Source organism: Manduca sexta, chromosome 9 (genome assembly GCF_014839805.1).
Source record: "Manduca sexta isolate Smith_Timp_Sample1 chromosome 9, JHU_Msex_v1.0, whole genome shotgun sequence".
NCBI lineage: Eukaryota > Metazoa > Arthropoda > Insecta > Lepidoptera > Sphingidae > Manduca > Manduca sexta.
Window position 1 is genome coordinate 8,855,973 of NC_051123.1, and position 27,845 is coordinate 8,883,817.

The 27,845-nt window shown below is 37.8% G+C and overlaps 1 protein-coding gene across 3 annotated transcripts; it reads left to right on the forward strand.

The window, feature by feature from the left end:
- The first annotated feature begins 440 nt into the window (after positions 1–440).
- On the forward strand, positions 441–27,721 carry LOC115453493 (MAGE-like protein 2). Of its 3 annotated transcripts, none has more exons than XM_037436741.1 (8): positions 441–709; positions 8,897–8,977; positions 9,938–10,622; positions 22,005–22,097; positions 22,873–23,059; positions 25,625–25,844; positions 25,954–26,224; positions 27,525–27,721. In XM_037436741.1, the coding sequence occupies exons 2-8, from the start codon at positions 8,922–8,924 to the stop codon at positions 27,699–27,701; spliced, it is 1,689 nt and encodes a 562-aa protein (XP_037292638.1). In that variant the 5' UTR covers positions 441–709; positions 8,897–8,921; the 3' UTR covers positions 27,702–27,721. The 3 variants fall into 3 exon arrangements, with proteins under 3 accessions (XP_037292638.1, XP_037292637.1, XP_037292639.1); XM_037436740.1 differs by lacking the exon at positions 441–709 and adding an exon at positions 2,874–3,359; XM_037436742.1 differs by lacking the exon at positions 441–709 and adding an exon at positions 2,874–3,352.
- Positions 27,722–27,845: the final 124 nt, after the last annotated feature.

The window sequence follows — 27,845 nt, forward strand, 5'->3', positions numbered from 1 at the left end:
AAAATTAGACAAAATTTAGTTCGAAGAAAGCCGGTAGTTCTATAGTTTATTGTAATTTAACAGCTTCTTAACGAGTGCTTTTATATACCCAGACTTCTTTTGGTACTTGAATACCAAATCAGGATTTTGATATCATTTTTTAGCCTTTATCTAAAATAGCAATTTGCAACGGTTTGTAGTTGACTGACCGAAAAGTGTTTATTTTAGCAGGTCTGTGAATTTACCATAGCCGATAGACAAAGCATCTATCGATATCGATAAGATATCAGAAGGGTTCGCAACACAATTAAATTTCTTGCTGTCTAAGACAGAGTACACTCAAATGTCATAGTGTTACTTCTATGCTTGTCATTGTTCTGAGCTAACAACACTGGTCAGTACTACCAACTGAATAATCAACGAATTTAAAGTCTTATTTGTCTCTGGCCTCAAAAAAAAAGTTATAGCTGTCAATGGTTACCTGGGAACCTGAGCCGCGAACGAAGCGAGTCTTTCGAGTGCTTTAGAGTTTAATCGTCTCTGTTTTTATTTATTGAACTCGCAGCATCACTGAATCTCTTGCCCATATTGTTTTTCAGTGCAAATGATAAATAAAGCTCTAGTGTTTGAAATTAAATGAGCTTTTAATTAGTGATAGACTTGTACTTTATATATAGGTAGTGCTTGGAATTCTGGTGTATTCACAAAAGATCTTTTCGCTGCTGCACTGGTAAGTGAACTGTGCTTTCATAGTAAATTCTTTTTAAAACATATTTTGTACTTGTAGAATATTCCAAGTTCCTAAAAGTTTTGCACATTTTCTTATGAAAACATCATTCACAATATATTATGTTTGAACGTTTGCATTCTGTAGTCAAATACACTATTTGAAAGTGAATTCAATTCAAAAGTTAAAAATATAATGAAGTACGCTTCGTCATCATTTTTAACAGTACCAGAAAAATATAATGAGCCCATAGGAGTGATGTAGTAAAGTTGAGATGTCACCTTGAACTTACAAATCTATTATAACATGGTCAAGTGACTATTGCACCTGCAATGGTATCCCTCAAGTCCTCAATGTTATCTCAACAACTCAAAAAATAATAAGTTAAAAGTGTTATTGAGCAAAGGGTCACTTATTAAGAGTATTGTGAGAAATGTAATTTATAAGCTCAAGTTGGATCTGTATAAAGCAAGCAATGCCATCCCTTTTGAATAATATTTCATAAAGTATTATTGGAAATATTGTATTCATAAATTTTAAATAGATTAAGTGTAATAGATAATAATATTTTGCTTCTTAACTTTAAATGTAACATATAATCTCAGTGTAAACTATTATATATATGAAAACTTTAGGAAAGCATTAATTTAGAATGTATGATTATGTAAATTTAATATACTGTCCCACTGCAGGGTACGGGCCTCCTCTACTACTGAGAGAGATTAGGCCTTAGTCCCCCTTGCTGGCCTAGTGCAGATTGACTTCACACACCCTTGAAATTCCTATTAGAGAACTTCTTAGGTATGCAGGTTTCCTCACAATGTTTTCCTTCACCATTTAAGCAAGTGATAATTCACAAAGAATACACATAATTTTAGAAAAGTCAGGTGTGTGCTCTTGGGTTTGAACCTGCAGACATTTGTGTCGGCAGTCTGTTCCACAACCAATTAGGCTGTCACTGCTAATGCAATGCAATGCTGGTATTATATTATTATTGCTTCCACACTAATAGAGAGCCTATGCATATCATTGCCAATTAGGTATTATAGTTTACTTTCCTATATAGGGAACAGAATTTTATGCAAACAACGCTATGTGCAGATAGGGGTATGGCTACCATAAGGCAAGGTGCAGTACACCAGGACCCCCTGGACACTGAACAGTGACCTTTTATTACTACAAACCATCTTAATTACTAAAAGTTTATTTAACGACCTTCTTCCACCTAAGTTCTTGTATTGGTTAAACATTTTACATACCGGGTCAATTTTTTTTTAACTGATCCCTTGGATATCTAGCTTAAGTGACTGTATATGAAACCCAAACATGACCTATGTTGTAAAATGTCACGTTGACTCGGGAGTATGGATACATATAACTAAACATAAGATATTTTAAATATGTAATGCCGGAATAAGTTCTTAAGTAGGTACAATCAATAAATAAAATCAGCTGATGACCTTTTAAATGCATGTTTCTGCATTTTGGGTCAAAATTATATTGCATTTACAGTACTGACTGCTATCTCATTAAATAGAAATCACTGTGTGACATTTTTGATGTAGTTTTAGTTTAATTATTCACATTTTCGTAAACATGTTTTGTAGAACAACAATTGAGGTACTTAATTTTTTTTAAATTTTCCCGCTAAAACGACGATTGTCAGAACTGTCGTTGAACGGAACATAACGCATGCATAGTGTGCAGTGTTGCCAGAAGGTTACATTTCTTACATTTTTCGTTACTTTTGGCCCCCTCGCGTAACATGTAAGTAATTTTTATATGGTAATGTTCGTAACTTTTGAGAACAACGAGATTTGTAATACAACATTTTTATTGTAAACAGTTTACGAACGCATTTCTATTCAACGCATCCAAATTGAACACAACTAAAACTGGCGGGTCTAAAAAGTATTTCACTCCATATCACACTCAGAGATGGCTCCCTATGACAAAATGAAACGTATCTTGTATAAATTAAAACTTGATTTTGCTTGAGTGTGCGCGTGCACATTTCCTACTTCGCGAGTCCCCGCGGTTTCGCAGCTACAAAAATGCTTGCCCAAAAACGCGTAAATAAAAAAAAAAGCAATAATGTAACTTTTGCAGCAAAAATGTAACATTTCAGGAAACGAAACGTAACTTACGACTCAAGGGCCCTGGCAACACTAATAGTGTGACGCAATTTTATTACAATTATCTTGAAGAGCCGTGTTACCGTTCTGATCGCTCTATGAATATTACGGAATAGGTATATTATTAGGTTTTAACGACTATTAGTGGGTAATTGAACTATAAAGCATCCGGCACCATCTGACTTTAAACAAAAGAGGACTTTTCAATACAATTTTTGTTAAAACTATTAATAGGTTTTTATACTAACCAGTAGGTTTTGCGTCGTGTCAGTGATTGTAATAAAAAGCTTGCAAATATTTGTATTTCTGTATCTTGATAAGTGGAAGTGTTTTGTGAAATGTGCGTGAAAAAATGTGTAACAATGACCCCACATTGGTGCGTGATTAGATCAGGAGGAAGATCGTGTTGTGTTATGAACACGAAAACTGTGGTTACAACTTGAAAGGAAGGGGTTTGATGAAGTGCCTTCCTAAATTATCAACTACCGAGTACATGAACACCATTTTTAATGTAAGAGGTTAGTTATGCTGTTTACCTGCATATATCGTTTGATTGTTGATGCTATCCGGCCCTAATGCTCAATAATATGTTCTACAGTACTAAGCACTAACTTGGAGATTATCTCTTTGTGTAGTTTCGTATTGTTCTCCTCATAAAAGTTAACAAATCATAAAATATGAAAGCAGTTTCGTTTCTTGATAACCATTCAGATATGAAAAATGGTTTTTAGCCAAATGCACGCAAATATATCATGTTTTCTCATCTATGACATGGTGTGTGTGAAACATATAGGTAGATAAATTCGTTATACACCACAAACAACTAATTAACCATTTGTAACAAATGGTGGTCCTATTGCTTAGCAGTGCCTCGGATAATTTTAGTAATATATTAATGAATTATTTTGTACCCCATGTTTATTAGAGACTAAGTGCTGCTCACAACTTCCCTGGTGTCAAAAGCATTTACTAATAATTAAGTGGATAAATAATAAAATTACTTGGTTGTTCCAGTTAACATTATATTGCACTCTTAAGAAAATAATGACCGATTCCAAAATTGCTAATTTGTGGGAATTGTCAAACAACCACTTTCTGTTTGCGACCTTTTAGTTTTTTCTCTTATTTTTTCATGCTGTAGGTTTCATTTTTTAACTATCTTTAATAAGTTCAATTTTATAGCAACTTCAAAAGAAAAGGTAGGAAACAAAAATTAGTTTTCCAATGACTGTCACAAATTAAGAGTGCGATATAAACAGTACTAACTACTTGGCTTTCAAGAGAGAACTGTAGGTGGCGTATAAAACTAAAACAAAAGGCCATGGTGTGGATAAAAAAAGAAACTTTCCCAACCTATAATTTGTTTATGTATTTTTATATAACAAAACAATTTAAATATGAGTTCCATCTGATTATTATTGATAGGCAGTGTGCTGTGGTATAGTTGATTGAAGGCAATGTGGCCAGAATATATTTTTTTAATAGATGGGAGCTAGTTATATGTTATTAAAGCATAATCATTTTATTTATTTATTTATACATATATTATAAAACCATAACAGTTGATGCTAATGCAATGTTATACAGATTTAATTTTAATTTATTTCAATACTTCTATGAGCCATTTCAGTGAATTCTGACAGGTTACATATAAATATATCCAAGTTCTGAGATATAGTATTAAGCAATCGTATGGCCCGTGACAAGGGCGCAAACCTTAGAATATTTGTTCGCGGTATTTGAAGGCGGAACAGTGGTAGGTGGCGCCCAGTGCTGACGCGGCCGCTCGGCACGCACAGCTGTAGTGCGGAGAGCACCTCCGGCAGGTGTACCCACCCGCGTCACACTTTAAATATTAATTTGACAAGCCCAACATCCCTCCTCGCTTCCAGCTTGCAGTAACCAACCATACCTATCACAAACAGGCTGGGGTACATCAAAGGATAATAAGGGTACATACCATATTGCTTATTATATAGAAAGCGAGTGAATTTATTTTGTATTTTTTCCACAATGAGTGTATATTTTGTTTCATGAGGTTACATATCCATTACCAGATTTGTTTGTATTGAATATGGACAACAAAGATTATTTATTTTAACAAATTACTAAATGCTTTTGGTACTCATAATGATGAATTATCGATAAGATGTACCACCAATGTTTTAATCATTTACACCGTCTGTATACAAATTTGTCTTGTTTCTTATATTTACGGTGTACAATAAAGTTTTATATAAAGAAATAAATATCTTTTTATATTTTAGCGAAACCATTACGCGAACCCACTGAACACACCATTACGCGAACCCACTGAACACACCATTACGCGAACCCACTGAACACACCATTACGCGAACCCACTGAACACACCATTACGCGAACCCACTGAACACACCATTACGCGAACCCACTGAACACACCATTACGCGAACCCACTGAACACACCATTACGCGAACCCACTGAACACACCATTACGCGAACCCACTGAACACACCATTACGCGAACCCACTGAACACACCATTACGCGAACCCACTGAACACACCATTACGCGAACCCACTGAACACACCATTACGCGAACCCACTGAACACACCATTACGCGAACCCACTGAACACACCATTACGCGAACCCACTGAACACACCATTACGCGAACCCACTGAACACACCATTACGCGAACCCACTGAACACACCATTACGCGAACCCACTGAACACACCATTACGCGAACCCACTGAACACACCATTACGCGAACCCACTGAACACACCATTACGCGAACCCACTGAACACACCATTACGCGAACCCACTGAACACACCATTACGCGAACCCACTGAACACACCATTACGCGAACCCACTGAACACACCATTACGCGAACCCACTGAACACACCATTACGCGAACCCACTGAACACACCATTACGCGAACCCACTGAACACACCATTACGCGAACCCACTGAACACACCATTACGCGAACCCACTGAACACACCATTACGCGAACCCACTGAACACACCATTACGCGAACCCACTGAACACACCATTACGCGAACCCACTGAACACACCATTACGCGAACCCACTGAACACACCATTACGCGAACCCACTGAACACACCATTACGCGAACCCACTGAACACACCATTACGCGAACCCACTGAACACACCATTACGCGAACCCACTGAACACACCATTACGCGAACCCACTGAACACACCATTACGCGAACCCACTGAACACACCATTACGCGAACCCACTGAACACACCATTACGCGAACCCACTGAACACACCATTACGCGAACCCACTGAACACACCATTACGCGAACTCCCGAAAACACCATTACGTGAACTTCTGAACACTAATACCCTAACTCTCGAAAACTTTCAATAACGAACTTCTGATCAGAGATGTTATGGAGCTCCATAACCGTAACCAAAACTATCGGATATCCGAAAAAAAAATATATCCGTAACCGTACCGTATCTGTTATCCCGGGAAAATATATAGCGTGACTTTTATAACAGAAAACTTTAGCCCGGAAAAACTTCATCACGCGGGCGGAGCCGCGGGCAAATACTTTATAGTATTGTATGTTATTTCGGGTAATCATGCTTTTTTTTGGCAAGGCGCGGTTTGCTGCACTTATACTTTATATTTTATTAGAAAAATAAAGTAAGTGCGTGGAAATACGTAATACAGCATGATTTAATTTCACTGCGGTTCATTTTACATACCATACTTACTATATACCTAACACTATCTTTTGTCCGCGGCCCCGCTCGCGTTACAAAGTTTCCTGCGTGATTTTCTTTGGAATTGTCATTCGATTGCGTGATTGTCATTCGATCGAATACCTAATGATTTTTTATTTTCTTCATTGGGAATATCACTGTAAGCGACTTGGGTATGATATACTCTCTAACTGTCTGTACCTGCGGCGGCGTCGTGTGTCGGGTCGGCCACTTCCCTACAATATGGTTGAGGAGGCCGATGGCTGGCACATGCGTGACACTCGAGAACGGGTGCTGCTTGTGTGGACTGTTCTACCCATTTCGCTTGCTATTACTTGTTGCTAGGGGTACTATAAGTTATTATATTTCATGATTCCTGAGAGGATTGTGCACTCGTACGGAAATTTCTTTTATTACCTATTACGAGCATATAAATGAACTGCTCTAAACAACAATAAAAAGAAAACCATTGTAATTTTTCTCTTTACAGTGTATCATGTACTGTAGTGTATGCCTTAAAATGATTTTAAAAACAGCAACATCCGAGTTTCTAAGTCTAAAATTAACAATTGGTTATTGTAAAAATAAACTTAATTTTAATTGTGCATATTTCACCCATTTATAATACATATTTTCATTCATATTTTGGCATATTGATAGTGTATATAACACAATGTCTCAGTAATCACTAACAAAAACGAAAAATGTCATTTTTTGTGCTGTAGTTACCCACAGATGTTCTTGATAATGGCATACTGGTGAACTCTCCGACTTTGCAAATGCAACGTCCATAGAGAAGCGAGTGGAAGGATGATGGGGAAGAGGAGACGAAGGAGGAAATCCCAACATGGGTAGAAAGGGGAGTAGAATGTGTAAGCCTCATTAAGACCCAGTGTATGGAGATCTAATAACTAACCCCCTTATTCATAAGACCTTTTTTATCTAAGGACGGAGTAATGCTGTGATAACAAGCCTGTTTCTCAGTGCCCAACGTCACTGAGAAACGGACATAAGGACGTTGTGATTGGCTAATATTGAGATACAACAATATAAGCCAATCCAAGCTCTATGTTTACGCTCTGCGAAGGCTGCCATGCCGACAGCACTGAAAAACAGACTTTATATCACAACCTTGCTCCTTCCTTAGATAAGAAACGTCTATAAATACGGGGGTAAGTTAACGCTGAAACAAATTGTTTACGGAGCCTAGTAAAATGTGTGTGCAATTTAATTTGCAGTGAACCCGGCTTGCAATTGTTTCCTAATTCCCAAACATAACGGGCCACATAGGGCATGCTACACCGGGAGGTTTTCAGTTCCGGGGCTGATTCACATATTCGCGACCTAGCTCCAAAATTCTGGGACTGATTACGGAACTGATGATTATATACATATTATTTTACATTGTAATAAAAAAATGGATTTTTTTATATCACAGACCCAACAACGTAATATTTTGTATTAAATACTAATTAGTAATAATAAGTTGTTTAGTATCATAAATTGAAATTCTACGTTGATGACTATTCTTGTAAAACAATATTAAAAATGTACTTACTTAAGTTAACTAATCGAAAACTCAACCATTTAAGTTGTCAATCTACTTACTTTTTTTCACGCCCGTAGCATTCTCATTGAATAGATGAATGTCTATTTATTTCATTTACCTTATTATAAATATAAGTAATAAGTTTTGCTCATGGTTTCACCCTTGTGTAGACCTATCCCGGCATAAAGGTTCCATTATATACTCAGGGATAAACAAGTTAGAATGCAACTTATAATAATACGCTAGCCATATTAAAAAGCTGTAACAATTCATAGCGCCATAATAGGAAAATATCCAAATTTATTGTAAGATAGTAAATATGTTTACCCGTTGCCAAATTCCAAGCAAAGCTGACCCACTGTTTCTGCTTGTTTTATTAGACATCAAACAACCAATTTCGCAAACTTACCCAATAATAATATTAGAATCTAAGTGTGTAAATTATCACATGCGCAGTGTACGAGCGTGGCGAATGTTTTCAAGTACTTATGTTCCGAATACGTATTCCTAAAACTTATCATTTAATGTTGCATATAAGCCGGTCCCTAGCTATCAGCATTCTGATATGTTTCTAAATTTTGGAATTGAAATATGGATAAATTTGTTTCGAGATTCCAAATTTACGTAATGTCGGATTGCATGCCCTACGGCCACAGGCATACAAAAGCCGAGAGCGCAACCTACCCTAACGTGGCGATTAGTATTGCGTTGTTATTTTTAAGAATCTCAAAGAGGTTTATAATTAAATTGATTTATTATTTTCAGGTAAAAATCACAAGAAACCACAAAGATGTCTGACTATATTGAAGATTTAGATAAATTCCTAGCCGAATACGGCATGTTAGAGTAAGTATTTCATTTCTATTTATAACTAGCCTTTGATCGCAGCTCCGCCTGCGTGAGAAAGATTTTCCGGAATAAATATTTTCCCAGGATAAAGAAGTAGCACCAGTAGTTCCGGAGATTAGTCGCTACCAACTCACAAAGTTCTTATAATATCAGTATGTATAGATTTAAACTTATCAAGATAATTGAATAAATACATATAGGATATAGGAATTACTGCCTCGGTGGCGTAGTTGTAATTGTACACGGTACAAGTACAGCTACCGCGCAGAGGTCCTGGGTTCGAATCCCGAGTCGGGCCAAAATAATTGTGACTGGGTTTTTCCATCTCGAAACATTAGGTACTGAGTCACAGCTCGGAGTCAGGAAGTTGGCGGTGTGATACTCCCGTCCCTCAGAAGGCATGTAAAGCCGTTGATCCTGCACCTGATCTCTCTCCGATCATGTTAGATTGCCGTCTCACCGAATTCATGAGAGTGCAGGAACAGAGATGCATGTACCTGCCTGATATCCGTTGCGATTGGCCGCCGTAGCCGAAAATTGGGCTAGGAGGTTTCATTCATTATTCATTGATACACTCATTACTAATTTTTGTGTGTTTGGTGTTGGCGATCCTTGAATAAATAAAAAAAAACTGTTACTAGGACGATAATATGATGTTCCAAGTAAAATTATTTTGAAGGAGGGAAAGTTTTTTTTAACATTCGTTAAGTATAGGATTGTAAAAAGGGACGTCCAATATGAAACTATATCAAATGGTGCAAGGCTAACCTTTCAACCGACGAAATTAATTACTTAAAAAAACGAAACCCAAGTAAACAAGACATAACACAATTTAAAAGCGAAAATATGCTCTATTATTTGAAGTTATGGTGTTAAAGGCGGAAACAAACTTATATTATAAAATATGTTTTGTAATTGTTTTTGGTCTTGGTCTTAAATCAAATTAACGATTTGTAGCTCGCCGTCGGGATTCGACTCGTTCTCGGAACTTGGGGAAATGTTGGCGATGAATGAACACGCTGCACCAGAACTTGTAATGCCGCCGCTGAGGCAGCAACAAGCGGCACCAGAACTTGTAATGCCGCCGCCGAGGCAGCAACACGCGGCACCAGAACTTGTAATGCCGCCGCTGAGGCAGCAACAAGCGGCACCAGAACTTGTAATGCCGCCGCCGAGGCAGCAACACGCGGCACCAGAACTTGTAATGCCGCCGCTGAGGCAGCAACAAGCGGCACCAGAACTTGTAATGCCGCCGCTGAGGCAGCAACAAGCGGCACCAGAACTTGTAATGCCGCCGCCGAGGCAGCAACAAGCGGCACCAGAACTTGTAATGCCGCCGCCGAGGCAGCAACAAGCGGCACCAGAACTTGTAATGCCGCCGCCGAGGCAGCAACAAGCGGCACCAGAACTTGTAATGCCGCCGCCGAGGCAGCAACAAGCGGCACCAGAACTTGTAATGCTGCCGCCGAGGCAGCAACACGCGGTACCAGAACTTGTAATGCCGCCGCCGAGGCAGCAACAAGCGGCACCAGAACTTGTAATGCCGCCGCCGAGGCAGCAACAAGCGGCACCAGAACTTGTAATGCTGCCGCCGAGGCAGCAACACGCGGCACCAGAACTTCAACCCGCGCCGCGAACACCCGTGAGTTGTTTTTCTTTTATTATCATAATTTTTCAAATGGTTTAGTATTGATTATTAGTACTATATGTATTTATTTAAAAAAAATACAGTTTTTCTATTATTTTCTTTATTAAAAATAATTTCCCGCAGCATATCTATGGACACCGAGGAAAAGCAGGTACTTTAAATATTAAAGGCTTGCTTCACAATTTCTAATTAAACGGGACTCATCACATAAATAAATGTATACTGCCGTGCTAAGCGCAAAAGCCGTATGTCAGGGAAACCTTATTTCGAAATAATAGAAGTTTAGTAAATACAGTTTTATAGTTTTTTATGAATAACGGAGATAGATAAACTCTTTTAAGGTTTTTTTTAACAAGTTCTAAACAAGATACTGTTATTTAGGTAAGTTCATTGGATGGGTATTTCTTTAAGCTATCTGACGACATAAAACCAAGATTTAGATTTTTTTTTGAGATACCGCTCTTGAACTTAGCACGACAGTATTAGCCGACTAAATTAAAACCTCCTTAGTCTATGCTCACAAATAAATTATCGTAAAATAAATACTATCTGCATTGACCGTCTAATACAATAACTGCCAAATAAAATGTTTTTGAAACTTGTGAAACAGACCATTCAAATAGGTAAGTAATTCTACTAAAAACACATTCAAATTTCGTTTTAATACACAACTTAATTAAACATTAATAAAATATATTTGAAACATCGCTTGCCAGACGAATATAATGAATTAGCTATAGGTCCTCAGTACTTAGAGACTTTGGCTGAGCGTTATATCGTACAGAGCTAATTGCAAGTGATTCACCTCATAAGGAATAGAATATCACAAAATATATTATATCGTCGGTTTACTGCAAGAACTCACTAATGGGAAAAACTCATCAATTACAGTTTATAACGCCCCGAACGAAATATAATATTTAACATACTCACTTGATTTTAAGAATAAAATATTCAAGAATATAATAGTGTTTTACTTTTTTTTTACATAATTATATCTAAGGTGATATAGAGAAAACAATATAACTAAAACTGACTTAATTCATACTTTTGTATTTGTCAGTTGATGAGTTCTTGCAGTAAACCGACGATATTGTAACGAGTGAGTCACAAAGGCGTGTTAACGCCATCTATCGTCAGAAATTACTTGTTTCTTAGGTCGGACGGCAGCGCTTACTTATTAGTTTGATTATGTATATTACTTATATATCAATTGTTTCAACGTTGAGACTGGATTTCGGTAAATAAATATAATATAAGCACCTCAAATGCGTCAGTTTCTAGTTTGTCTTTACATTTGTTCGACAACAATAACTCTCATTAGCGTATAATGTTTCTTTCTTTAGAATTGGCATTTAGAATTTAATATGAACATTATTAGCGGCACATGATGTTCAAATTAAACACGTAATATTTTTTTAAAAATTAAAGGAACAATAATATTGGTTCAAGAAGTTTTGCGATAAACGTTATGCGATTGACGATAAAATTGGTTGACCTTCAACTTTTGAACTTGTTGTTTATCAATAGGTACCTATCACACGCAAAACGTAAACTATATATTGTTAATAATTCGTAGCTTCCGTTGAACGGAAAATAGATAATTATGAAAAATAGATACATAGAACTCATATAATACATACATATAGTAAGTAGTTAGCGGCGATAGCTTAGTTGAACGGACTGCCGAGACGAATGTCCGCAGGTTCAAATCCCAAGGGCACACACCTCTGACTTTTCTAAAAAAATATGTGTGTATTCTTTATGAATTATCGCTTGCTTTGACGGTGAAGGAAAATATCGTGAGGAAACCTGTATACCTGAGAAATTCACTATAGCAATTTTCGAGGGTACCAATCCGCACTAGGCCAGCGCGGTGGACTAAGGCCTAATCCCCCTCTCAGTAGTAGAGGAGGCCCGTGCCCAACAGTGGGACAGTATATAATACAGGGCTGATATTAATTAATTAGTATAATACAAATAACTATTTTTTTTCCATATGTGGAAAAACACAAGGTCGAATATGTTGCGCTCTTCTAAAAGAAATATCAGCAACTTATCTAATCAGTGTTTTATCACTTTGATTCTCACATTGTCCTGAAAGAAAGTATAAATAAAAACTAAAAACGAATAATGAACGAATAAAGGTACATTAAAAAAAAAAATAGGAATATTTCTGAGTATCGCCTCGTGACTGACACGCAAGGAATATTCAGAATGTTGAATATAATATTATTATACGCAACGTCACGTCACGTCGCGTCGCGTCATGTTGACATTATCAGTTTTACGCGAGTAAATATTATGAAAACTGCGTAATAGCGATAAAATTGTTATACTAGACTTATAGACTTGTAAACAGAATTCCCAATTAGCGCGGGTGTGTCGAAAATTCCACTTATTAGATTCAAAATCAAATTACTCAAAGATATGAAGTTCTGGTGTATATATTTCAACAAAATCTACCTACATAATTAAAAGATGTAGGTACAGTAGAGCCTCGATAGTCCGTACGCCCAAAATTTATACCCTTTTCGGATTTAAGCGTTCGGATTATAGTATGCAGACATTTTAGGATAAACAATAAAAAAATCATAATGGAAACTATGTTTTAATCACTATAAATTGTTACAATATAATTAAGGGATGATTCTATTACATTACATACATGTGTATTTATACTTTTTGAACATTTCTAATATAGTACACTGATGGCTAGTTTTTAGTGACATTGAAAACGTGTTGTCCTTTAATTTGCGCAAAAGTATTTATTCTGGAATTAAAATGTCGACTTCATCTGCCCATTCTTCAGGCAGGGGGTCGTTCGGATTAGCTTGCGTTTGGATTATTGAGGCCATATTGTATTAACTTTTTTAAGTTTTGTGAAAACTCATAGCACCACGCTGCGACGCCGCGCCGCGCCACGACGCGACGTAAGAGCGAGGCCCCATTAGTGCGTTGCGCTGCGTTGCGTCGTCGCAGCGTCGTCGCTGCGTCGTTTTCCATACATTTTTTATGACATGCCCCATTAGACCGTTGCGTCGTCGCGCGCGACGTTTCAACGGATCGACGGACAAGAGACGAAGCGGGGAGGGTGATGCGCTGCGTTGTCGGAGCTCCGCTGCGCCGACGGACAGTGATGCAGTGCTAGAGGAGGAAGCTAGAACTGAGACGCAGCTGCGTCGGCGTGCATACCCTCTTGCGTTGCGTTGGCGCAGCGTCAACGCAACACAGGTGTGGCATACAATGCGTTGTTCCGTTGCGATGACGCGACGCAACGCAGCGCAACGCACTAATGGGGCCTCGCTCTAACGATGGCGTTTGATAGATAAAGTCACCACGTGGTTTGTTGCGGACAACTTGTTTGTTTCGAGTTTTGACTATAAGTACTATTTATGCATCACAATGGCGAGCGGTTACATTTTATTACTGGGAACGATGTTTAGATGGCGGGCGCAGTGCAATTTTCTGCAGTCTTTTTTTAGTCCGTATTATAATGTCCAGAAGGATGTTATTGTTTTGTACAGTCGTTTCGTTTCTTATCAATATCGACTTACTCGACGCCTGCGTCGTCACGCGCTGTGAGTGTCATAAAAGATAATAATAATATCAAGGGTTTACTGCGAAAACCGGCTCAGTGCAGTGAAGTTAGTTTTGAGTTATTATTAAAAGTTTAAACCTAATAAAAGTGCTTTAATCATAGCAGGTCTCAATTATTTTAGTAGTCAAAGTTACGATATATTATAATAAAGATTTTTTTTTGTGTAATAAGTATTACTCAATGTGTGTGATAGAAGTTAAAATTAGAAGACGCTTTTGGTCTGAGATACTTGACATCAATTTCAGGCAAAGTGAGAATAATTGGTGGATGCTCGTGGTCAAGTTTATATAATTGTACTATTATTATTATTTTATATAATTGTACTAATAGCAAGATCCAAGGTTCGGTCATCTTCGTTAAATACATACATGATTCCATTGGTAGATGTTGGAAATAGAAAGAAATCTACGAGTCCATTTCCTAATAAGTTACCTACCTCAATTCGAAGGTTTAATGTAATTGCCACATTTGGTCCACTTTATAAATGGCAAATTGAAATCCCCAAGTAGTACAATCCCGTCAGCTAACTTAACATAGTTGTTGGCATTATCTAAAAAAATATTTAATTCTATTGGTTTGACAGGAGGAGGGAGATAGACAGTACAGATAGCAAGTTTTTTTATATTTTGTCTGCACGCATTTCAACCATTACCCAAATATCTTCACACGTAGACTCCCAAGTTGATAAGCGGACTGAATCAAATTTACGGAGACTGCTAACAACACTGAGGAGTGTTTCTTTATATGAGTATTATTTATTTAAGTATATTTATTGATTTATTTATACGGGTTGTCCCAGAAAGTAGTGTCAACCGGAAGGCCAGAGATAGAGCACCCTTTGGGGTATCCGAATCACACCCATGTATGTTCTGCGATTTTTCATAGTTTTCGAGTTATGAATATTTTTCTGAATTTTTGAGAATTTTCGATTTGAAACATTAAATGTTTTCTTTAAAAAAAAAGTAAAAGATTTATTCGAGATTTTTTTATTGCAATAAAATTTTCATTAGTTGTACTTTTTTGCTAAAAACAACCAGCTTCGTAACTTTAATGAAAATCATGAAAATGTTGGTGTAAAGTGAAAAACTTACGTTCTATGAATTATAACTTAAATATCCTTCTATAAATTAAAAAACTAAACAGGTGACTTCGTGGTTCTAAAGTAGGTCAAAAACTTCTTCAGACTCTCAACGTACATATTCATTAAGTATAAAAAAATAGTCCTTCATGGGGGCTATTTTGGCTATAAGTAGCCTTAAAAGACAGCAAGGTGGAAAATTCTTAAAATTTGCCATTAGATTATAATTATTTTTTTGGACTTCTCATCACTCCTGAGGTTAATTAGTTTGTAAACTAATAGAAAATGACTGCAAGAAAGCTATAAGTTAAACATTTGGCATATTCTTGTGTTTAAGTTCAATTAATTTTGCATGATTCGTTCTCGTGGTTTAAAGTTGGTAAACGTGGGTGTAACTCTTTTACCCGCGATTACAATGGGCAGAGAGGATAAGAGACCGAATTATTGCTATCGCTCATGGATGCTTTTCTTTAAGTCTTCGTAGCAAGTGTTGAAAAACGTCAGTGACTGTTCAAAGGAAGACACCTTTTCCACAACGTTTTGTAACTTCGTAGTCATGGTTCGCAGCGCCTGTGTCACTTCTTCCCTCATAATGATACTGCAGCTTCTTCTAATTTTTGGCGAAATTTTGTCTCGGCAACAATTCGACGAGTGACGTTGGTCGAATCACCGTTGACGCCTTGACGTTTAAAGATTCTCGATGCGATTCTAGCAGGGTTACCAACTCCTAAAAAAATAGCCCTAAAGTCACGATAAAATATCCCTAAATAGCCCTAAATGTAAATACCCCAAGAAAAGCCCTGTACTGTCAATGTTATTCTGTATGGTGTAGTGTATACCCAATATGTATAGCTATCTAAGAATATAATTGAAATAAGTTCCCTGTTTTATTAAAAGTTAAAGGCCGAAGCCATGCCTGTAGTTGTGAGGATCAAAGAGAATTATAATACAGCGTCTGTGAGTGGGGTGTATTTGGAATTATTGCATTATGCTTTGTAGAAAAACTTAAACGTTTTGCGTTTTTAATCGTTTTTTGTTCAGGCAAACAGTAATACGAGAAAAAAAAATTATAGCTCTAAAAATAGCCCTATATTTTTTTAGGCCCTGAAAAAAGCCCACAACACTTATTTTAGCCCTAAATTTAGGGCTAAAAGTCCTAAGTTGGCAAGCCTGGATTCTAGTTAATTATGCCGCACAGTAAAGGCACAGACTCCGATGCCTTTCCAGCTAATACGGAGTTGAGACAGTGCACGGCCCACGACACAGTAGCGACACAGACCCGATGCGTTTTCCAGCTAGCGCACAGTGTCCACACAGTGCACGTTAACTTAGGAGAATTCACCCACAGTTTTAAATATATTTTAGTGAATACTGAATATATAGGCCGCTCAGCAAGCTTCTAGCTGTTGAATGTCTCAAAACTGTCTACCAAACGATATTTATCAATTATTACCACTTTGACAACAAAAACTAGAACTTTAGACACTTTTTTAATTATTTTTATAATACGAGCAAAAATAAACCGTTTACCGCGTTAAATTGTGCGTCGACACCTATGTTATGAACATTTATTCTCTTTTTAATGTAACATTTACTGCGGAAATGATTTATAACGTTCTTTATGATATTTTAGCAATCGAATATGGGGCATTATATTGTACTTATTTAACTGTTTTTACCATATCATATCTTGTATAATATTGAGGGTAGCAGTTCTTATCATTACACAAAGCTCAAAAATATAAGAGTTTTTGTTAAAAGTGTAGATTAGCAGGTTTTTACAGTAAATCTTCGATATGTATAACTCTACGTATGGGCGACTTATGTGCGGACCTTGACGCTTCTGCGGCTGATATGGGCGTGGCCAATCAATCACACCACATTCTATTTTCAAATCGGGTAAATCCGTCGCGAGCTATAGAGTTAATAAGTTTGCAATTTATATGTATGTACTAAATAGGTTTGATTTATACTATTTTTAACTGTTATACACATTATAACTTATTATTTTTTCATTTTTCGATTTTGTTCTGCTTTAATAAACGTTTTGTGTTCATAAATTAAATTATTAAATCTAATTAATTGTTTTGATTTTTAGCATTTGCAATTTTTATTAATGTAATAAGTACTTATATTTGTGTAGTTTACGCGTCACATGCAATATTTTTCCTGTAGTATGCGGTTGACTTCGTATGTGTGGGTTTCGGACGATAATTAATACTTTAGTGCGATTCTTTAAAGTGAAGCAAAGACTACGCGATAAAATTACCAAGACGTCACTTAATGTAAACTTAAAAACGACACTAAAGTAATCTACTTGTATTTGAATTGAAACTGACAATATAAGACAAAATAATGGTTTTTTTTTCATGACGCAATGAAAATGTAACGAAAGGTTTCATATAAGTAAATACTTTGTTTTGTTCATTTAGATACCGTCTTTCTTTTTTCGATCATTGTCTTTTATTACATTAAATAGTGGTACGTGCTATAAGTTTGAGTTACCTTGCGATATTGTGCCTTATGTTGAAGATACAATTTTCGCTAGGTTCATTGCTTGATCTAAATCTATGTATGCTATTCGATAGTGGACAATTATTTTACACAAGGGTTCTTCGTAAACTGGCTATCACGGTGACGGCTTTGTATTCATTCAATGAAATAGTTTGTCGCGGCTGTAGGAACGTTAAATATTTTGTAGAGCGCATGCGCACTCATCGGTGATGGTCGTACACACAGTGACGCTTAGGGATTGCAATCCGGCCTCATTTTCAATCCGGCCAGATTCGACCGGATTTCTATTAATCCGGCCGGGTCCGGTGGGATCCGGCCGGATTAATTTATTTGATCAAACCAGGACAACTTATCTTTTTTTTTCGTTCCAACGTACTTCCGTATAAAGTGAAAAAAAAAATGATTCGTCTACAAAATCAAGTTTATTAAGAACTTTGCCAACGAGAGAAGAATGAATTTCTTACAGAAATAAATCACAAATTAAATTCCATTAAAATCTTAAAATAAAATTTCAACAAAAAATATAGTTCCATATAGTTATTTCACTGTCTTCAATAAAGGTCTCCTGATTCTGATTTGATTTCGAAAGTGACATGTTTTTAAACTGTAACTATACTAATACACTAGTTAACTATGTAGGAGTTCAGTAATACTTGTAAAAAATACTTTAATTTAAATTTTCTTTAAATTTTACTTCGTAGTAAACAAAGTTCGTAGTATACCTTCGTAGCATACTTAACACCAGGGATGTTATGGAGCTCCGTAACCGTAACCGAAACTATCGGATATCCGAAATAAAAATATCCGTAACCATAACCGTATCCGTTATAAAAGTTTCGGATAAGTTACGGATAATATGTTCCGACAGGTTTTTGTTTCACCGCTCACGCGCTACGTGTATTTTGTATAGTTTGTTTGTTATTTTTAATCATAACATAACCTCATTCATAAATAGTATTTTTTTTATTTAGTAAAGTCAAGGAAAAGTTTTGTGTTAAGTACGTACTAAATTCATTTATAAGGACAAAATGCGTCCAAAGTAAATTATTTACACATTTTTTATTTTTTATTTCTTTGGTCATGTCAAAGGTAATTTTGCAAAATGTAAACAGTGTGATAAAAACTTTTCACGCTGAGGAGGTGGTACTACTTCACTGAAACTTCATATCAAATTAAAACACAGAGGTTTTCCGAACACCCATGCCCCCCAATTAGTATTCGTCGCCCTACCGTATTACATTATATATTTTTTTTTTATTTTACTTTAATCTAATATCCGTAACCGAAACTATCCGAAACTACCGGATAATCCGAAATAATTACATATCCGTAACCGTATCCGAAACCGATATAATTTTATTCCTATATCCATATCCGTATCCATATCCGAAATTTCATATCCATAACATCCCTGCTTAACACATATGAATTCACTCACTTTAGACAATTATATACAAGTGGAATGTACGTAAACATAATTCATTTATCAAAATTCAAAGGGCAAAAACTATATCTATTTTACTAAACACTCTTTATAGATAAGTGCGTAAATATAAGAAAAAAAAACTATTTTCTTACATTTGACAAAGCAATGACTAAAACAAATCACATTGACTCGAGCGATGCGCTACTGATTGATTGAACTGGACAAGTAGTGACAAGCTGCTGCGCGGGCGAGAAGAGGGGCGCAGGGCAACGCAGTGGCTTAGCGTCAAACAACTTGCGTGTTCAAAGTAACTACTCTTACACCAGCGCGGTTATTTTGACAAAAAATGCAAACACCGGACCCGGTCACCGGATCCGGTATATTGGTGTCGGATCCGGTATTTGTATATTGGTGCTGGATCCGCCGGCTTACCGTATCCGATTTTCCGGATTGCAATCCCTAGTGACGCTGTTGATTTCGGTACAATATGTATTTCGTTTTATAAACACGCTGAAGAAATTAAAACCACTATATTCATTAAATCATTACTTTTCAATTTGGTTCCTAGTGACTATCGCAAAATTTCACGTGAGAAACAAAGAAAAAAGGATATTGTAAAGAGTGGAAGCGGACATGATGCCCGTGTTTGTAGGCTATCAGGTGGAAAACATAAATAAATTCGATTCCCTGGCTTGTAGCAAGTTATAAAATCAGCAGAAAACCTAAATATAAATGAATCGACAAAATGTAAAGATATAATGTGAGTACATAAAGTTGTGTAGTGATTAACTGCATATGCATCGGAATTCGGAGTTACACCAATATTGTATTAACACGATGAGTCGAGACTGGTTGACGCCGGTTAGCATAGAGACCGTGACGTCACGTGTCTGACGCAGCTGGCCGGACAGCAAAAATATAGCCATAGTCGCATTAAATTAATAAATGATCAAAAAATCAGAAAACTAAAACTAGGATTTTTGTTGAAAATATTTGTTATTAATGGATGATTTATGGCGCAATGTCAGCAAAGGTGAAGACGAGTATGTGATTTCATTTCGTAATGCAATGCCAAAACGACCCTATACAATACAGGGTTAGTATTAATACGGGTATCGTTGTTGGCATTGAACTGGACTCGTGATACTTAAAAATTGGTCTCGTAATGCCTAGCCCACTGGTCACTGTCTTTCTTGGCTGTGCGTTTTTTAAGTACTACGGCCGGATGCCTCACTTACCTATGGACTTTCTCTACAGGTCTGAATTTTTATTGATGGGCATGGATTTGTAGACTCCACAGCGAAATGGTTACCAAATACAAACTTTGGCCTTGAAAATCGAAACTACGCATTAATTATGTGGATTCTAATTAAATTGTAAGCTTTTTTACTCTCATCGTTTGGTTTGTTTCATGCTTTGCACGTGTTGCAGTAGAGTAATAATATCTTTTTAAATACCGGCGTATGTATTTACAAATATTCTTCATTCTAGATTAGTTTCTTTTTTTTGTATAAACATGTACGTAGATATTATGTATATTTTGCTTCAAATAGATACAGTAGTAGTAGTTCCACACAGATATCTATATAATAAAGTCAAATTAAAAAAGCCATGATTTTGTTCGTGGAAATGAATCATACGATCAAAAATCATGAAACATCGTTCATTGAAATGAGGCACGCCGCGCCGCGCCGCCGCTCGCGCACCACTCGACCTGGAGGCGCGCCAGTAGGTATAGTGTCGTAGGAGGTAAGCGATCAAATTTAAGTAGGTAATGAATGGCTACTTTATTCTGTTTTATTTCCTATCAGTATTTGAAAATGCTTCGTAATTGTATTTTATATGTAACAGTACCGTATTATTTAATTTTTATTCGTGGCGCTTTACATGTTTCTCTAGTTGTAAATGTCCCTATACTTGAGGTTGAAATGCCTCCTTCATTATTTTGTCTCCCGCTTGGTTATGGAGGGTAGTGGACAATTAATATTTCCAACTCTTCCCTATCTTTCTATTTGATTAATTTCGTTGCGGGATAAAGACAGATTATTGTTCCCCGAGACTCACTGAGCTTTGCCGCTCGGTGTCATAAAATCCGTGCCGGTCCTGGCTTACTGCAGTTGTACTGGTGTGTGTGTGTGGGCGCGAAAGTCTCTGATACAAAATCGCTCGCGCTGCCGCTCGAGCGGCGACTTCTTCTTCTTCTGGCTTGACCCTAAATATAGGAATGTATATAGATAGGTAGTAATGTGCTAATTGACGCGAAGTAACAGATTTTTTTAATTCATAGCAGAGAAAACTGTAGCTCCACTGCGCTTAGTGTTTAGTGAAGTAAAGTCAATTTTGTTTTCCAAGTCTCCAAGAGATGAAACATCCCTTAACGGTCGGCACATTTATACCGGCTTACCTAGTAGCTTCTTCACGCACCACTGATATGACCAATATTGTTCTAAGTTATCCCAGCTCAGGCGTTATGCTCTCGAGTTTTAGCTCTTGTAGTTTCTCCGCACGAACCACCACAATTCCTAACAAAGGAATTGATACAACATCGCATCGTGTGCATTTTAGTTTGAAGTTCGTTTCGTTTGTGTAATGTTTATCTCATAAATTTTAAGTCTATTCTATACTTGCTGACGAGGATGTCGGTACGTTTTGATATTAAGTATAATTCGCATCCGTATTGTATTTGTATAGTTTTCTCTTGTTAATTTTTCAACTCGTGTGTTTGTATAAACTACAGTTATGTTTTATTTTGTGCAGATCTCGCTTGGAGTTCCTAGCAAGGAACCATTTAAACACTTGCCGTTTACGGTGAAAGTTTTACTTCCAAAGGAAAAACCAAAACATTATATTGTAAGTAATACTTAATTTGTATATAATTTGCTTCAGTTCGCAATCGGAATAAAATCTTCCGCCGAAATGGTGTCTTAATATAAATATGACTTGAGATGGTGATCACTGATCAGTCATTATAAATCTATACTCATTTATAAAGCTGAAGAGGTTGTTTGAACGCGCTAATCTCAGGAATTACCAAACCGTTGTTTCCACTAATAGGAAGCTACACTCCCGAATCCTATAAGTTACTTTTTATCCCGGGAAAATATTTAACCGGGAATTTTTTTTTTCACGCGGGCGGATGCGCATGCTTAAGCTAGTCTAAATATATATAACTCAAAGGCGACTGACTGACATAGTGATCTATCAACGCACAGCCCAAACCACTGGACGGATCAGGCTGAAATTTGGCATGCAGGTAGATGTTATGACGTAGGCATCCGCTAAGAAAGGATTTTGATTAATTCTACCCCCAAGGGGATAAAATTAGTTTGAACCTATCAGTACCGGGAAAATATGTAGCAAGACTTACAGTGGACTTTTATCCCGGAAAACACCTTCACGCGGGCGAAGCCGCGAGCAAAAGCTAGTACTAAATATAAATTGAAGATCATTATTATTTCTTAACAAGTACAATCATCCATACAATAGTAATCAGATGGTACAGCCCTCCATAACTAAAGGTGGATGCTGCGTCAATCTCAAAAACTTGAAAGTTATTAAGAGTTCCAAGTGTATGTTGTACTGTAGAGTGGGTAAAAACACTAATATAAATATTATTTATTGACAGTTTACGAGGAGGTTCAACCTTGCGCTCGTGAAACCGGATCTACCTTTCGCGGTGCAATTTAACTATGGAAGATTACCAGGGAATAAGCCGATGTATGTGCGGGCTATGCCTGTATTTGCTAACCCCATTCAAGCTGGGAAAAGAGTGGAAACTTGCAGAAACCATTACGACAAACTGAGGCCAGCCAGTAAGTATATTAGGGGCCGTTCAAGTAGTACGTAACGCAATTTTTGAAGACTTTTTACCCCGTAACGTTTTCCTGTACGCCCAAGACCCCCCCTCCAAAAGTTATGTAACTCTACAGTTAATTTTTTTTTCTAATATTCACAATAATTTTACGCAAAATACCGGAAAGTCGCTAAAATACCTTTGTTATTGTTCTAAAATAAAAAAAAACAATGTTACATAACGCTTTGTACGAAACCCCCCTCCCGCCCTGTAACGCATCGTATTAACCCAAAAAGCTCAAATAGAATGTCGACTGACGAGAGAGAGCCTTCGGCAGTCGACACGATTATGCCAGCCTGTTGGAACCGGATATACGCAGGCTGATCCCGGAACGCGACACACTTACGTGGGCCACTATGGCGGGTTTTAACACCTTGTGTACGGTGGTCGCTATCCGGACGGATATAAAACATATCTTACCAGCAGCAAAACCTACCCTGTGCAGCCACGGTTAAGAATGTCTGAGTGGTTATTAACAATCATTAATTTTCAATAAACGGTCCCAATCATTCTTCTAATTCTATCTCAAAAATGGACCTACCAGAACAGTTTTATTTGACACGTTTAAATTACACGTAACACGTTTAAAAACATTAAATTGACTTTATAAATCTACAACAATTGAAAAGTGACAAACTATCGAATGCAACATCGACTTACGTGTAATTACACGAAATTAATTATTTGTCATAGTAATTCTAAAGGTGCGACAAGTAATAAGGTGTTTTGGAGCAGTGGTATTGTAATATACCGCCATGGTCAGCGACAGGAGGTCATGGCGAGCGATGGGCTCCTTCTGCGAGTGCGTCATCTCGCGGAAGGAGAGTGCGGGCTCGTGAGCTGGACGATCCCGTCCGCAGCCAGATGAGACGCAGGAGGCGCCGGGAAGACGACTGACCGACGCCTCGTGCCCAGTGGTTCGGCCCTCGGGGACATGTAGAGTTCCGCCAAGGCATCTCTACCTGTCGTAAGAGGCGACTACTTGGGACACACTGAGAGCCGCGGAGCGAGCAGGGGGGGTCAGTTCGCGCGAATACAGCGACTACGAGGTGGACAACAACGTCGCTCTCCCGATGTTGCAGACGCCAAAGGCGTCCTTCAGCGTCCGGGGGCATCTTAGCTCCCACAAACACAGAGGTGTCGACCGGTGTGTAAGACCGGTGAAACCAACACAACCGTTCCACTCACCCCCCGCGTGGTGGTAGCGATAACGCCTTTTTTCCCCGCAGGAAAACAAATGGTATTGTAATATGTGCATTATACAGGGTTATTTGAAAAATACCAGTAAGACTGAGACTGAGACTAGATAGTCCTGCGAGGTTACTGGTATTTTTCAAATAGCTATCTAGCTAACATCATAAACAACTATATTTGTTCTATGAGTTTTGACATAACTCTATATATTCATTAAAATATATTTTCAAGTTTTATTTGTACTGTCGTGACATTTGTACGTCTATGTTTCATTCATAAAGAAGACGCCGCACGCTCGCGCACGCTTTCGTTGTCAATAATAATAACACATTCTTATTACCTAGTTAATATAAATTGCTCGCGGGTTTTGTAGACAGTATGTACCTACAATGAGTGCACAATCCCTTCATACTTTACCAGGCTTAGGCTACATTAAAAAATTAAAAAGAAATAAATCGTATGTAGGTAAGTATTTAGGTATTTAAACAAAATCACAACGTTTAACGTAATTATTCTTATAAGGTTTTAAATATCAAATATTGGTAGAATGGTATTATTCACTTTCAGAGTTCATCCGTAGGTACAATCGATCGACGCGGCGACGAAAGGTCGCGGCACACAAGGAGTAAGAGTATAGCGCCTGCGCATTAAAGTAGACTGGCGGTTGGATACAACCGCGCGATTGGCACGAGTTTGTTTACCGAATCGTCACGATGTGCATAGAGTTAATAACATTCAAGCGGAAATGAAATTAATTATTTATTTTTGAATGAACATAAAATCTAAATTGACAAAAGTCCTAGAACAAACATTGTTGTTTATGATGTTAGCCTAAGATGTTTTTATTACATAGATACGTTGTCCAAGCAATACTACTAGCAAGACGAAAGCAAGGTAATTGTCCGACATTCACTTAATCAATCTCAAACCACTGTCGCGGCTAGGCGGCTTACTAACTTTTTGTATTTTTATAAAAAAAATGCCTTCCTGTGTTTTTAGACAATGTACAAATTATATTGCAATTGTGAATGAAATTCATGGCGATGGGGCAGTCGTCGCTCGGGCCCATTCGGGCCCACTCGTGCCGTATAAATGCGAGCCGCTAGGGCTGTGACTATAGTAAATACTGCGCTGTTTTTATGTGCAATTTTGTTAGTGTATAACGCGTCTATTTGTAAAACATCACTGATGTTAGCTATCTAATCCATCAGGGTTGCTGGTACATTATAATCCGTATAACTTGAGATGGGAATATTTGTTACAAAACACTGTTGTAAATGTAATTTGGTCAGCAGAAACTTCAATTGATTGCTAGTATTTATTGTCTTAGGGGGTGAAGTGTTGGCCAAGAGCGTTCTGCACTCGTACCAACCCGGGCCCGGGGTGTACCAGCAGGGGGAGCCGGCAAACCCGCAGTCCCGGTTCTCAATCGTCGTGCCCGCCACCGGTACTCAGATCCAACATATTTACGAGATGAAATGTACGAAGAAATGCTTTAGAAATATGACTCATCGAGCACTCGAAATCATTTTCACCCTCGAGGACATGTGGTGCGTATAATTGTATCATGCTTTGTATCTACTCGCTGCTTATTTCTTATTGTAGATTTTATATTATATTGTATAATACATTTTATAATACCGTGTGTATGGGATGCAGGGGGAACGCGTACGCACGGCATGTTATGGGCTTACAATCATGCTCGAGCCCCTTTCGGGACCTTAAAAATATGCTGAAGAATCACCAAACACACGGCAAACGTGCCCAGACTCCGAGCACTCGGAGTTCCGGACGCAAACGTCCCAGACTGCTATCTGTCGAATCTGAATCCATTGACTCAAGTACCTCAGAGGTGGAATCCATTGATGTGAGCCGCATTGCGTCGGCGGCGAACAATATTGAAACCAATGAGCAACACTTCGAGCCTCCGGTAATTATCACTTACGATATGTTCCAATAAAACTATCAAAGCTAGATTAATCTCTTAAATTCGTATTTTGCTTCTCGTGAGTGGCATTATCCGATGTGAAGTTCTTTTTTTTAAACTAATGGCTAGTCGAGCAAATAGCTCGCCTGATTATAAGTTACATTTGCACGGAGCAGCGCCTCCCGCGATAGCAAAGCTATGCTTGAAGCTGACTTGCTCTTCTCACTTTGAGACGTTTCCTCGAAAATTCCTCAACCTATCTCAATCGAGGTTACCTTGAGAATTAATTCAAGGAATTCTCGAAAATAGTATTCTTAGTTAAAGTTTGAGTTATCTTGAGGATCCTCTGGTGAGGTTGTTGGTGCCCAAACCACTTCTACCCAAAATTATCTTTCTTTCTCAGTCTTTTGAATTCTATGTCGTCGGAAAATTCTATTGGGTTTTTTGCATCTCTAAAATAACGCCGCTCGAGATATTCGTATAGAGTATAGTACAAGTACTGCAGGAACCGGTGGAATCCATTTTTGACACACTTGAAATAATATCAGAATAAAGGAATCGGATTGTAACACTGTTTACAAAGCCAATAAGTTTCCTCGAGTCTTCCTTAAGGAAAGTCGCGAGGTACCTTGAATTTGACAGTTGATTCCTTTCTTCGAGAAAGGATAAGTGTTAAATGACGTTGAATGGAGCAGATTTTGTTTTGAACTAAGTAAACAGATTACCTGCAGTGAGGTTGAGTGGAGTCGAGGAATTTTCGAGGACACGTCTTAGAGTACGGGTGTAAATGTTGAATGTTATAATGAGCAGCAATTGCACCTACAATGTGTTTTGATTGCCTCGGTGGCGTAGTAGTAATTGCAATCGCATACAACTACCGCGCTGAGGTCCTGGGTTCGAGTCCTGGGTCCGGCCAAAAATTAACTGTGGCTGGGTTTTACCTTCTTAAAATTACCCAATCGCAGCTCGTAGTCAGGAAGTTGGAGATGTGGTACGCCCGTGCCTCGGAAAGCACGTAAAGCCGTTGGTCCTGCGCCTGATCTCTCTCCGGTCATGTCGGATTGCCGTCTCACCGGACTATGAGAGTGAAGGAACAGAGAGTGTTTGTGTATTGCGCACACACTTGTGCTCTATAATATCTGTACGCGACTGATCTCCGTTGAGAGTGGCCATCATGGCTGAAATTCGGCTAGGAATCAATCGATGTCCTTCAGAGACTCAATACAATAGCTTTAGTGCAGTGTCACGTGTCGGCAACACATGTAAGTACATGTCATGTATTTCCTGAATTGATTTCCCCCAGTTACCAGACGCCGTCGTGAACTCCTCGGCAGTCACCCTGGCCAGTATCCAATGCCTGACAGACGACTTAGTTAGAGATTACGGCTGCAGCGATCCTCGAGTCGTGCAAATTTGTCAGACATACTTGAATCCCGGCATTCAACATTTGAGAGAAATCTTACCGCCTCAGATGTTCTAGTCGAGCACATACACTCACAATACGGAATAGTCATAGTACTTTGATTCTTCAATACATTTTGTAGACCGTGTACCAAACTAATAAAGATTATTTTTACTACATATCTTCTAAAAACGTAAAACCTTACCTTAGTATTGTGAGAAA

What these genes read in the sequence shown, in the direction of transcription:
- LOC115453493 (XM_037436741.1), top strand. Translation starts at nt 8,922, where the DNA reads ATGTCTGACTATATTGAAGATTTAGATAAATTCCTAGCCGAATACGGC. An exon ending in AACCCGCGCCGCGAACACCC is followed by an intron (nt 10,623 to 22,004) that starts GTGAGTTGTTTT and finishes TATTTTGTGCAG; the next exon opens with ATCTCGCTTGGAGTTCCTAG. An exon ending in AAAAACCAAAACATTATATT is followed by an intron (nt 22,098 to 22,872) that starts GTAAGTAATACT and finishes ATTTATTGACAG; the next exon opens with TTTACGAGGAGGTTCAACCT.